Below are 13,495 nucleotides of genomic sequence, written 5' to 3' on the forward strand. Positions count from 1 at the left end.
AGGTTGGTAAGTAAATCAAAACTTTATGAGCTCTAGCTGAAACCAAAATTGAATAGGTTTTATTCAAATGCAAGTGATTCCCGCCCCCCATATGCCTCCCCAAAGTGTGGCAGCTTAACTCGGTTATAACCTTCCCCAAATGCCAAACCTGCAGCTTGCCCCGTGTCCCTTGGATTCATCATGTGCCTGAAAATTTTTTCCACCCCATGTATCACCTGCAAGATCACATCTTATTACAATTTTATTGAAGAACCTTCGATCAAAATTCACCTCTAGAACAAAGTGCTATATGTGTGCCTAAAGCACAGCGGATGTTTTGTTTATTTCAAGAGAAGGAGAACCTCACAGTAACTCGCTGGAGCTGCAGTCTGGCCACAGGTGCGAACGGCCCTGAAACCCACTGAAAATGTCCACGGGATGTGGAGCATGCAGGTGGCTTTCAGACACCCAGTTTAACTTTATCTTTATCCCTGAATTTAACCCATGCCACAAGAGCTTTAAAGGACTGCAAAAACTGGTTCTATCAAGTTTTCTCAGCTAAGATCTGATGCCCATTTTTTACAAAATTCATCTAGTCCAGAGCAGGCTTGAAGAAAACTAAAGCACTCCTAACGATAGGTTTCCTTAGCAAGTATGAGGCAACCATTTTTAAAGAGCATCCTGGGGCGCCTGGGTGGCGCAGTCGGTTGAGCGTCCGACTTCAGCCAGGTCACGATCTCGCGGTCCGTGAGTTCGAGCCCCGCGTCAGGCTCTGGGCTGATGGCTCAGAGCCTGGAGCCTGTTTCCGATTCTGTGTCTCCCTCTCTCTCTGCCCCTCCCCCGTTCATGCTCTGTCTCTCTCTGTCCCAAAAATAAATAAAAACGTTGGGAAAAAAAATTTAAATAAATAAATAAATAAATAAAAAATAAAGAGCATCCTGGGGCACCTGGGTGGCTCAGTAGGTTGAGCCCCTGACTCTTGATTTCAGCTCAGGCCATGGTCCCAGGGTCGTAGGATTAGGCCCCGCACGGGGCTCCATGCTGAGTGTGGAGGCTGCTTGGGACTCTCTCTCTCCCTCTGCTCCCCTCCCCAACTTGCGCTCTCTTAAAAAAATAAATAAATAAATCTAAAAAATAAACAAACAGCACCTTAAGAGCAAAGAAAAAGAGAAGGAAGTCGGCAAGGAAAAGAGCCTCTTTAATGCTGGTTCTGTTAACTTTCATTGTGCTACCTGGTTTAGCAGGAACTGAGAGGCCAGCCAGCAAGCTTGTTAGTTACAATCCAAGCTTCAGGATGGAGGGCAGGCGGAGGGAGAGGCCTACTCCGAGTCTCCAGCGAGGTCGGCCCCGGGGAGCCAAAGGCCGTGGGCACAAACACCTAGCAAGCTGCGTTCCTCAGTCCCACCCAGAATTACCACCGAGGGGATCGTGGCCTTCCCTCTCCCTGTCTGTGAGGCTTTCTGGCAGTTCACTGCTCCCTGGGCACACACAGTCTGAATATTGGTGAGGAGAATAAAGAGGGAATACGGGTAACCTGCTTAATGCTTGTCAGCTTCTATGACTAATGGTCTGACTAACAGAACGCTTGGGGATAATCTGCGACTTCTGTTCAGCTGAGTTATCTTCCATTAACAAAGAAAATAGCGTTTGACAAAGGTCTGTGGAATAAAGTTGACATCGAGCTCTCTCAGAAATACAGGAACTATCAATCTGGTCTTTTTGGCTCAAGATTTCTCGAGTAAATTCTACCCCTTATCAAAAACCCAATGTATGCCGGGGAGCCAAACTGATCCCGATTTTACTTCAAAATGACTGCAAACAGTAAAGACAAAGAGTCAAAGTGGCACCACACTGTTTTATTTCAACCCTCAAACAGTCCGAGGAGATGACAGCTTCTGACGCCCCATGCAAGTAATAATAAAGGAAGAGAAACAATAACAAAAAGACAAGTACTTAAAAGTATTTCACATTTCACAGCAGTGCTTTGGCAGGACTGGCAAGTATTTCTGGCCAATTGCTTCCCACAACAGGGGTCTGAAGGAACCCCCAGGTCTTAGCAAAAGAACCACATTTTCTCCCTGACGGTTTACACTCTGAGTCACTCTACACCACACTGCTCCACTCGCCAGACTTCTGTAAACCTCACCTTAAAATATGTACCTAAGTATTGTACGTGATCACAACAAAAACTAAAGACAAGACAGCATGGTAGAAAAGTAAACTCTAATGTTTCCAGTAAGGCATCAGGGAATCACTGCTGGCTGGGCCCTTCATTTCACCAGTTTAAAGGAAAGTTTTGATTTACGTTTCTCAGCAAACCCAATATTCAGATGCTTAACCAGCAGGCTCAAGTTAAAAGTTTAAAAGACAGTTCCCTTATTTTTTTTTTTTTTTTTGGTAAATGTTTCATATAAAACATGAAATCAAGTTCTACTTTATTAAAAAAAACAGTATTTTTAATAGTAAAAATATATAGGTTTATATTTCTTTTTTTAAAAAGACATTAAATAACAATACTTCAGAAGACTAGATTTAACCCCCCAACCCCCACCCTGCCAGCTGTCTATCTGGCACAGAGACATTAAGGCAAAGGCTCCTGGAGAGGCATGTCCACCTCAGCTGTGGGCCGGGGGCTCAAGGTGAACACAGTTCGCTCCTGCACACGGTCAACAGAAAGGCTTCTCCCTCATGTTCACGGAGCCGTCCTGCATCCCGAAGTAGACTCTCTCAGCCATGTTAATGAAAAGGCCTGTGTCCACCACGCCTGCAGGATGAAGAATGAAAATAAGCATTAAGTTTCAGCTCCCCAAGGCATGAAGGGTCAAGGATAGTAGGGTCGGTAAGGGCAACCACCATTAGCAGCACTGGACAAATGACAGGTCTGAAGTCTTTCCTTCCCAGGACAATGAAAAGAGATTCTGATCATTTTTATTTCTTCTTACAATCCCTTTCTCCCCTGCCATCTTTGTCTACCCAAATGTGCCAACTTTTTACCTACCTCAGGGCCTCTGCTCATGCTATTCTGTTTGCTGAACCAGTCGTCTTTGAGCACTTCAAGGGAATGGTGCTTCTCTTGTCCTTCAGGCATCAGATGACAAGTCTTCTCTTCAGAGAGCCCCTCCATTGACTAAGTAACCTCCACTCCCACTTGTTATTTTTTTTAATTGCAGTATAGTTGACATACAATGCTAGGTTAGTTTTAGGTACACAATATAGTGACTCAACAATTCTGTACATTACACAACGCTCACCACAGTTAAGTGTAGTTTCCATCTGTCACCATATAAAGTTATTATAATATCATTCACTATATTTTCTACCCTGTATTTTTCATCCCTGTGCCTTCTTTATGTCATAACTGTTTAGACCTCTTAATCCCCTTCAGCTATTTTGCCTATTCCCCTATGCCTCGTCTCTGGCAACCATTGGTCTGTTTCTGCTTGTTTGTTTTCTGTTTGTTCATTTGTTTTATAGATCCTCCATGTAAGTGAAATATGGTATTTGTCTTTCTATGACTATTTCACTTCGTAGAATACCTTTAGGCTCATCCACATTGTTGCAAATGGCAAGATCGCTTTCTTTTTTATGGCTGAGTAACATTCTATTGCACATATACACCAAATCTTTATGCATTCATCTCTCAATGGACACTTAGGTTGCTCCCTATCTTGGCTACTGTAAATAATGCTGCAATAAACATGGGTGCATATATCTTTTCAAATTAGTGTTTTCATTTCCTTTGGATAAATACCCAGTAGTGGAATTACTGGATCATGTGATGCTTCTATTTTTAACTTGAGGAACCTCCATATTGTTTTCCATAACGGCTGCACCAATTCACATTCCTACCAGTAGAGCATGAGGGTTCCCTTTTCTCCACATCCTCGCCAACATCTGTGTTTTTTTAACATCTGTTATTTCTTATCTTTTTGATTCTAGCCATTCTGACAGGAGTAAAGCGATACCTCTTTGTGGTTTTGATCTGCATTTCCGTGATGATGAGTGATGCTGAGCATCTTTTCATGGTGATTGTTAGCCATCTGTGTGTCTTCTTTGGGAAAATGTCTAGTCAGATCTTCTGCCCCGTTTTAATCAGAGTGCTAGTTTTTTGTGTTGAGTTGTAAGAGTTCTTTATATATTTTGGATATTAACTCCTTACTGGATACATCATTTGCAAATATGTTCTCCCATCAAGTAAGCTGCCTTTTCATTTTGCTGATGGTTTCTTTCACTGTGCAAAAGCTTTTCATTTTGATGTAGTCCCAATAGTTTATTTTTGCTTCTCTTTCCCTTGCCTGGGGAGAAAGATCCAGAAAAAAATGTTGCTAAAGCCAATGTCCAAGAGACTACTGCCTATGTTTTCTTTTAGGAGTTTCATGGCTTCAGGCGTCCTTAACCCACTTTGAGTTTATTTTTGTGTACGGTATAAGAAAGTGATCCAGTTTCATTCTTTTGCATGTAGCCGCACAGTTTTCCCAACACCATTTACTGAAGACACGGTTTCTCCCATTGTATATTCTTGCCTCCTTTGTCGTAGGTTAATTGACCATAGACGCGTGGGTTTATTTCTAGACTTTCTATTCTGTTCCATTGATTGATGTGTCTATTTTTGTGGCAGTATCATACCGTTTTGATTACTACAGCTTTGTAGTATATAGCTTAAAATCTGGAATATCTTCAGCCTTGTTCTTTCTCAACACTGCTTTGCTATTTACATCCCAGTTATTTGCGATCACACTATCGGCCTTAGAAGTCTCCCCCAGAGTTCAAGAAGACATTTGCAATGCATATATCCAACAAAAGACCCGCATCAAAATACGTAGACAGTTCTCCCAATCAATAAGACAGACAACCTAGTAGAAAAACGGGCAAAAGACTTAACGAGGTACGTTACAAAAGAAGCTATATAAAATGGCCAGTGGACATAAAAAATGATGCTCAAACTAATTAGTGAAAAGAGAATGCAAATATTCACCAGAATGAAAATAATGAAATTTGACTAGAATGCAAAGACACTTCCACTCACTGACAGTGGGAGGAAATTGGCAAAATCATTTTGGAAAACACCTGTTAGTGCATCTTCTAAAGCTGAACGTATTCATACCTAACAATCTAGCAATTCTACTCCTAGGTATATATGCAATTGTTAGGCACACACATGGTCATCAAAAGACACGTATAAGAATGTTCACAGCAGCACTTTTTCTAATAGCCTAAAACCAGAAACACACGAATGCTCATCAAGAATAGAATCTCCAGACAAACACTTTTTTTCACACACAGAAATACGATGGAATACTATTCCGTGATGCGACATTTACCAAAAATATTTACATATATACATACATGCCACAATGAATAAAACTGTTCAACTATCAGGAAAATAAAGTTTGATGAACGAGTGTGTAGGGAAAATTGTTAGAAGGGTAAATTGGTGCAATCCATGGAGGGCAATTTGGCACCATCTGACAGGAAAACATGGAGGGAAAGAAGGAAGGGACTTTTCACTGTTTACTCTTGCAACGTTGAACAATGTAAAATAAAACGAATTTTAAAATTAAAACTTCGCAAGAAGTCCCCCAATACATAAAGAAACAAAATCATCTATCGGTGATGAAGAGCCATCAAGCAGAAGAAAAAGCTGCCGAAACCTAGAGGTCGCTGGCACGGCCCTGCACCAACACGATTGAAGCCTCCCAAAGGAAGCAAAGTGGCCACGTAAGACCCAACAATTCTGCAATACAAGGTGACAGCTTCCTCCTGAGCCAAGAGAAAGTCAAACCAGGTTCAGAAAAGGCTTCGAAGAAAGAGTAGAGAGGAAGGACAGGAGTTGGTCTGATCTCAGAGCACCTTTGCTCGGGTTACTGACCATGCCCCAGTGGCAGAGAGGGCAGAGGTGGCTCACTGTGAGCACAGGGGCAAGAACCCGTGAGCTTTGGCCCTTCTATAGAGCTCTGTGCTCTGGGTGGAACCCAATGGAACAGCCAACAGAGCGAGTGAGCAGCCAAGCACCAGTCCAGCTGTCCTCTGAGTGTCCCCTCTCACTCACTCTCTCTCTCTCTCTCTCTCACACACACACACACACACACACACACACACACACACACACACACACGGGCAAGGGCAGAGCGGTAGGGGCAGACAGGGAAACCTGCCCTCTTCCCTTCCCTGGCTTTTAGTCCAGCAGTAACAGACCAGATGAGGAAAAGGGGAGAGAATGGGAGGAGGCAACAAGCCACATCGATGCTTCTGGTGGCATCGTACTGAATAATTTAACATCTAGCCTCTCTTTCCTCATTTTCTTTGGTTTAAGTTTCTACTAAGATTCTGAACTTCTCCAGGCTGTAGCTTCTACTTAATGAGGCAGAAGGCAAATATCGGAGAAACGAACGACAGCTCCAGGTCTCAGTAAGCCAAGAAAGGTCTGAGCAGGAGCAACAGAGCTACCTAGTGGGCACTGCAAGAAATCCACCTGCAGGGGCACAAAGCTCACACTAGTGAGCGGCTTCCTATACCGCCCCCTGGGTCTATCTGCATTATCATCAGGGGCAAACGCTCCCATTTTAACTAACAGTGACTAGTGACCTCTACATCGTCTTTTCCTCTTGCTCTCTTGGCTCATTACTTCTTCCATTAAATGAGAACACTAAGTGAGAATAAGCGTAATTCAATTCATCTTTTGTGCTTAATAAATCTGCTTAAAGATAGTCAGTCTAAAACCACAGACTCCAGTAAGAATACTCGGCTCCTTATTACATGGCTTTTATTCACACCATTTTCATTCCCAAATAGCATGGATAACTTAAAATCTAGGATGTTTAATTAATGGTGACAATACTATCCTTTCTTCCTGGGGATTTATTCATTCAACAAACACTCCCTCCCTTATGTGCTAGGCACCATTTTAACTCATTTAATCCAACAATCTTTTGAAGTAGGCACTAATATTAGCTTCTTTTACAGAGGAAGAAATGAGTCACAGAGACGTTAACTAACTGCACAAAGGTCACACTGCCAGAGTGAGGCTGGGTTAGGAACCTGATCCAGGCAGCCTGCTCCTACAATCTGCTAAATTGACCTTACCTGCCCCATTAGCCAGTTCTGGCCCAAAAATATGCTATGCCATGAAATATTCCCAGTCAGAATCTTAGTCTCTCAATACCGTATGATTGGTATTTCTCACATCTGCTTCCTCCATCTGATCCCCTCGCCGGGGCCTTCAATACTCCTCTGGCCTGGGGACATGACTACCTTCTACACTGCCCACCCAGCCTTTCTTACCCGGGGCCCCAGATCCCTGCTACAAGCAGTAGAGGCTCTCCCACCCCAGTGTTCATGTCACAGATGCCCCTCCTCAACCTGGCACTTGAGGAAGTAAGGACTAAAGCTTCAGGGTCTAGAGGAAAACAACTCAGGGCTCCCCTCTTGGCACTGCAGCCCTTAGGCAAGTCGTTGAACTTTCCCTGATCCCTGTCCTCCTCTCTAACTATCTCAGCCAACTGGAGGGTTTGTAAACACTTCGTGCAGTGTCTAGATTACGCTAAGGCAGAGGTCAAAAGCCACCTCTCTCCCATGGGACTTTCCCACATTCTCCAAAGGAATCAACCCCTGTGCACTCTAGACTCCTGGTATTTCTCCAGCAAATGTAGCACATTCTATCTTATCCGTAGGCATGGCTTCTACACAGCCACACACCGCTTTCCAAACCAGGTATACATGAACTTTCCTTGAGAAAGAGTCATATTCTAGAAGTGGGAGCATTCCCTGTAACATGCAGCACAGCACCTGGCCTGTGGTATGTAATTAATGAGTATGGGTGAATGGTGTCATTTTTCCCCACTGCTTAAGAAGAGAGCCCACAACAAATCAGAGAGGCTACAGTTAAGCTTCTGGAAGGGAAGGCTCTATCCAGAGGGGGTGTGGTTATTTCAACCCCCCTCTGACACTCCATCAGCTCCAGGCCTATCCCAGTTGGAATGGGTTGTGAAATGCACAACCAACAAAGCTGCTAGGTAAGCAAGAACTGTTCCTGGGGGCAGCAAAGGTGTGAAGTCAGAAACTCCAAGCATGGTACAAAGGAAATTCTTTTCAACCAAGTCTTACAAAACCCCACACCATTCGTGCCTCCTATAGCCAGAGGTGGGGGACAGTCACGAAGTGCTTGGGTGTCTATGCTCGATAAACACCACTCATGTTACCTGGGATCATTTTGATAGCTGTGTTCACTTCACTCCATTTATGCACCCGATCAAACTTCCAATCCAGGATAAAATTTCCATTATCTGTCACGACGGGACCCTAGAAGGTAATTTTCCATATTTACCAAGGATATAGATATAGGTGGGCAGGTAAGTGAAGGTGATGCCCAAATACAAGTATCTTAATGAACCCACTCCAACCAGTACCCCCATCTCTTGCTTTCTAGAAGGCAGTGCCATGAAGAAGTAATGAGCAGGAGCTCTGGAATCAGAGCTGCAGAGGCATAGAGGAGGCTCAGAAGAGCCATCAACTTCTGTGAGCCTCAGATTCCTCAACTACAAAAAGGGGATAATGATACATACTTTATAAGGCAGCTTATGTATAAACCATATGGGTAAGCATTTACCGCAATGAGGGCTCACAGTAAGGGTTCAATAATTCTCAACTATTGTTAGAATGAAAAACTACAGCAACAGACTATCAACAGGATGCAACATTCTCACCGCTTCACATTAAGCGCCGGGTAATGCAAAATAAGGCAGTGCTATCGTACCCATGGCTTCCCCAAGCAGGCGCTCCCACCAAAACAGGAAGCAGAAATGGGTTCTGGGGTCAAAAAAACCCAGGGGATGTTCTGCATAGAACTTGTTTGTGTGACTCGTCATGCATTTCTGTCCAGAGCCGCACATACGTAATCGTGGGGGGCTTAGCTGGCTTGTGTTCTGTATCTGGCTTCTGGATCAGAATTGGCCCTTCTGTTCCTGATGCCAAGAGGGATTTATAAGCCTCCCATGCCTCCTGAAGCCAGACCTGGCTGGTCCCCTGGTGGATCTGGGAGGGAAGAGGAACAAACAAATGCCCAGGCTCCTAAGATTGTGAGATATGACAAGAGAAAAAAAACCCAGCTTGCTCAGAACTGCACTTAGACAAACTTAATGTGTAGATCACACATGGATGGTATTTCTACTGCCCTGGTGGCAATAGTTAGTTGGAAGCCTCACCCAAGAGGAGGACGCTCTGCCCAGGACCCTCAATCGGGACTCCAACCGGGCTGTTCACTGCGCTTCCCCAGCCAGAAGGCTGCATGTTGTGAGTACCCGATTTGATGTATTAACCTTTCTTTGTCCTTCTCTTCCTCTTTATGTTTACTATAATTACCTAATTCCATAAATTCCTTTTCCCTTATAATTAAATAAAACTTACCTCCATGAAAACAGAAAGTGCGGCTACCATGAATTACTATTATTCAGAACAGGGGGTCGTTTTAGTTACTTAATCTAAAATTCCTCCACAGCTTTGGAAACTAGAAGGCATTTGGGACCACAAATGTTGACAGAACCCTACAGTCACAGGCAAGGAAACTAGGCCTCCCTGTCGATGGAAGGAAGAGGGGTGGGAGTTCCGTGAGGAGCCCCCACGAAGGCAGGAGGCTGGGGCTCTTGTCTGGAGTGACGGCAGCCATGACAGAGGACCTCCAACAGTCTCCTCCAGGCTCTTCAGCTACAAAGGGAACCACGCTCAGAGCTCTGTACAACCACTAGGATTAGGGACTGATTTTTTTTTTTTTTTTGGTGGAGGGGGAGGGGACTGATTTTTAAAACATCACAAAAACACCAGGAAAAAAAACCACACCAATATAAAAATTCATCACAGAAGAGTCACAGAGAATTTGTTTTCTGTATCTTTCAAACTTGTTATACACTTATGTCAATAATCACAGTTCATTTTTTGGGCTATCACTTTTGCTTGTTCGGTTATTTAAGTGTAAGAGAAAAAAAAAGTTCTATGTAGCCCACTCTAAAAGCTGAAGAGAAACATTTTGGACTAAGTTTCTGAAGCATATTCCTAGAGAGGAGTTCATATCCCCCAAGAAACTCAACTTCTTGTCACATTTAATAACAGAACAAAGTAAGAGGAGAAAAAGAAAATGACACTATGAAACCTAAAATAACTTGCTGCCCGGTGTGGAGGGCTTCCCAAAGCCCATCTTTAGCCACTGTTAATCACGATGGTCCAGGCCACAGGTACAAAGGTCAGATCACCTGAGGATCGTCAGACCCCAAAGGACAGACAGAAAGAATCACTCCCCGACTTGTACAGGGGATATGCACCGCATTAAATGTAGTCTTCTCTACACGAGTTTGAATATAGAAACTGGTAAAGCCAGTACTCTAAAAATAAACCAATAACCTGATTAAAAATAGATAAATAAAAGCTGACTACCCAGGCTAGGCACAGAGGTCCTAACAGAAGCAAAAAGGACCCCACACTGAGAGCCTGGAATGCCCTTGAGAAACCTCCCTGGCCACTTACTGCCTTGTTGACAGCCATCCGAAGTTCAATCACGCCCCCAAACTTCTGGGTCACAGCTCGGCTCACTGGGACATAGGCCATTGGGATGACCTCAATGGGGATTCCCTTGTGCCACTGATCCCCAAGGTTCTTTGAATCTTTTCTGAAAAGAAAGTCAAAAAGTACAATAAATATAAATAAGCTCAATGACACAGATAAAAACCGAATTCAGACACAATGAGAGGACGAGAGAGGTCAGCAGAGGCAAGAACACAGGGCTTCAAATATATTAGCTATATTTTACTATTTAAAAAATGAGGTATTTGAAGTAAATATGACAAAAATGTTAAAAGTGGTTATGACTGGCTTGTGACTATTACACAGGTATTTATTACTTATATTCTTTCTACAACTATAATATCTTGTAAGTACATACAATTTTCTTGTTAATTAACATGCTCAGCATAAGCGCCTTCTATCAGATTCCTTGAAGGAGAATCTGAGAGCCTGGTCAAAGGCGATGCACAACACAAGTCACGTGTGAGCCCAGAGGAAGCAGGGCGTGCTGAGTCACTGCCCATGGGCAGGGCCTGTCCTTCCTCTGAGGCTCCCTGCAAGGATCAAATGAGTAGTACATGAGGACGTGCTCCTGTCACAAGAGTGACAAGTGGTTAAGCTGTTTCCCCCTCCTTCCAACGCACACATAACACAGCAGTATCTACCTTCAGCATGAAAACAAAACAAAATCCAAGACACGGCCCTAAGTCCTAGTCATCAAGTCTCAGAAAGTCACACAGTCCTTCCAGTTCTCTGTTTGCTCCTCCATAAAATGGGGATGAGGCCTGGGGTCTGATCTACCTCCTCAGTGGACAGCTCAGAACACTGAACAATGTACCTGAAGTCGGCAATCACGATGAAGCGACTGGCATAGCCAGCCACAATTTTCTCCTGGGTCAGGCAGCCTCTGGGGATGGGAAGAGGCAAATGAACACAAGGTAGGACACAAACTCAATTTGAAAACTAATGTCAGATACAACAAACCCAAATCCACTTAATGAGAAACTTAATTTTCGATTCTTAAAGGAAGATCCCCAACTCCATCATGCTGTGCAACGAACTGAACTGTGTCCCCCTCAAATTTCATATATTGAAGCCCTAAATCCCGATGTGTACTTGGAAGGTGGGGCCTCTAAGGAAGTAATTATGGCTAAATGTGGTCATAAAGGTGGGGCCCTGGGTCTGACAGGATTAGTGTCCTTGTAAGAGACACCAGAGAGCTCACTTGTTCTCTCTCCACCCTGTGAGGGCACTATGACAAGGCAGCCAACAACATGCCAGAGTCTCCAGAACTGTCGAAAGATGTCTGTTGTTGAAGCCACCCAGTCTATGGCATTTTGTTAAGGCAGCCCGAGCTCAGAAATGCACTATGAAAACACAAGCCTGTCTGTGTCTGGGAGAAATGGTTCCCACTCAGGCCAGGCACAATCCCATCTAAGATGCATCTGTGCTCAGGGAAAAGTCATCTGAATCTGAGCATGGCATGAATGGAAGGGTCTATAACTTGAGAAGGACAAGCTTTGAACAACCTGTCTTGTCCACTATCTGCCATTTGGGAGTGATGAAGCAGAGCGAGCACGGTGAAATATTAAACATATTCTGTGTCACCCCACAGTCTGCTTGATTATAAGAACTGGCAGAACAGGCCTTCACCTTCTTCAACTCACCATTTCCTTCCCTCCAAATCAACACTGAAGAAACACCCAGGGGTGCCTGGGTGGCTCAGTCAGTTGAGCGTCTGACTTTGGCTAAGGTCATGATCTCAAGGTTGGTGGGTTCAAGACCCATGTTGGGCTCTCTGCTGTCACCACAGAGCCCACTTCAGATCCTCTGTCCCCCTCTCTGACCCTCCCCCACTAGTGCTCGTTCACGCACTCTCTCAAAATAATCTTAAAAAACAAACAATACAAAACAAAAAAACACCCAAGAAATGCTTTCCAAATGAATGAATAAATATATAACCAAGCACTCACAGAGCTTAAGAGAAGCTTTAAAACAAAGATCACACACTCCCCTGCCCACAGCCCTAATAATCTAGCCCCAACAATATATTTGGCTTAATTTGTACAGTTTTTAAAATCTGAATCAGCAGAAGAATGTAGATACAGAGAATCCATTAAGATGAATAACCTCACCAAAGAGGCCCAGGTTCCTAGTCACCAGACTGCTACTCACGACTAGAAATGCCAAGCCGGCTCTACAGCCAAATGCCATCAACTTCCTAGTACGAAGACAAGCTGGCATACATTACAGTGGCAATTTGTTTATTCTGTCCTCCAATTTGCTTTGCTTTGCTAAGGATGAACTGGGAGGTACTCTTCAGCAAGAAAGTGCCCACAACACTTACCCACCGCCCTTGATGAGATTGAGATCAGCATCTACCTCGTCAGCACCATCAATTGCGAGGTCGATCTGCATTGGGGGAAGGAAGGAAAGACAAAGAAACTACTAAAAGCCTTGGGAGGTAAGGCTCTGTGCAAAGCTTGGACATGGAATAGCTCATCCGATCTTTAGCAGCCCTATTAGCTACTTTTAGTTGTTCCCATTTAACCAGTCAAGAAACTGAGGCTCTGAGAGGTTAAGCTAGTCCACTAGGGTCACCAGGAAACAAACAGGAGGCCTGGAAACCACACTGGGTCCCGCTTTTACCCATGACATTTCACTGCCTTTTCTTATTGATGGGCTTCTCTGTGGATGAGCTAGAATTATTTGAGAGCACACAACCCCAACATGGGTGACATCACCCCCAAGTAGAAAAAAAGATACACAGTACATCTGTGGCATTAAAATTTCATGGGGGGGGGGGGGGGCGGGGGGGCTCAGTCGGTTAAGCATCCAACTTTGGCTCAGGTCATGATCCTGGGGTTCATGGGTTCGAGCCCCCATGTTGGGCTCTGTGCTGACAGCTCATAGCCTGGAGCCTGCTTCGGATTGTGTTTCCCTCTCTCTGCCCCTCCCCTGGCTCGCA

General features: G+C 44.2%; 1 protein-coding gene across 2 annotated transcripts in view; it reads right to left on the reverse strand.

Annotated features, from left to right (window-relative positions):
* Positions 1 to 1,814: 1,814 nt before the first annotated feature.
* RPIA (ribose 5-phosphate isomerase A) overlaps positions 1,815 to 13,495 on the reverse strand; it is a 32,065-nt gene continuing 20,384 nt past the window's right edge. Inside the window, exons 5-9 of one of the 2 annotated variants that reach the window (XM_040496805.1) lie at positions 12,875 to 12,939; positions 11,366 to 11,434; positions 10,492 to 10,633; positions 8,178 to 8,277; positions 1,815 to 2,743 (exon numbers count right to left, since the gene is read on the reverse strand). In XM_040496805.1, the coding sequence (XP_040352739.1) occupies positions 2,646 to 2,743; positions 8,178 to 8,277; positions 10,492 to 10,633; positions 11,366 to 11,434; positions 12,875 to 12,939 (474 nt within the window). In that variant the 3' untranslated portion in view covers positions 1,815 to 2,645. The remainder of the gene's footprint in view (positions 2,744 to 8,177; positions 8,278 to 10,491; positions 10,634 to 11,365; positions 11,435 to 12,874; positions 12,940 to 13,495) is intronic. The other variant, XM_040496806.1, reaches the window with a different exon arrangement.

Source organism: Herpailurus yagouaroundi, unplaced genomic scaffold, assembly GCF_014898765.1.
Source record: "Herpailurus yagouaroundi ecotype Mexico unplaced genomic scaffold, PumYag 188, whole genome shotgun sequence".
Taxonomy (NCBI): domain Eukaryota; kingdom Metazoa; phylum Chordata; class Mammalia; order Carnivora; family Felidae; genus Herpailurus; species Herpailurus yagouaroundi.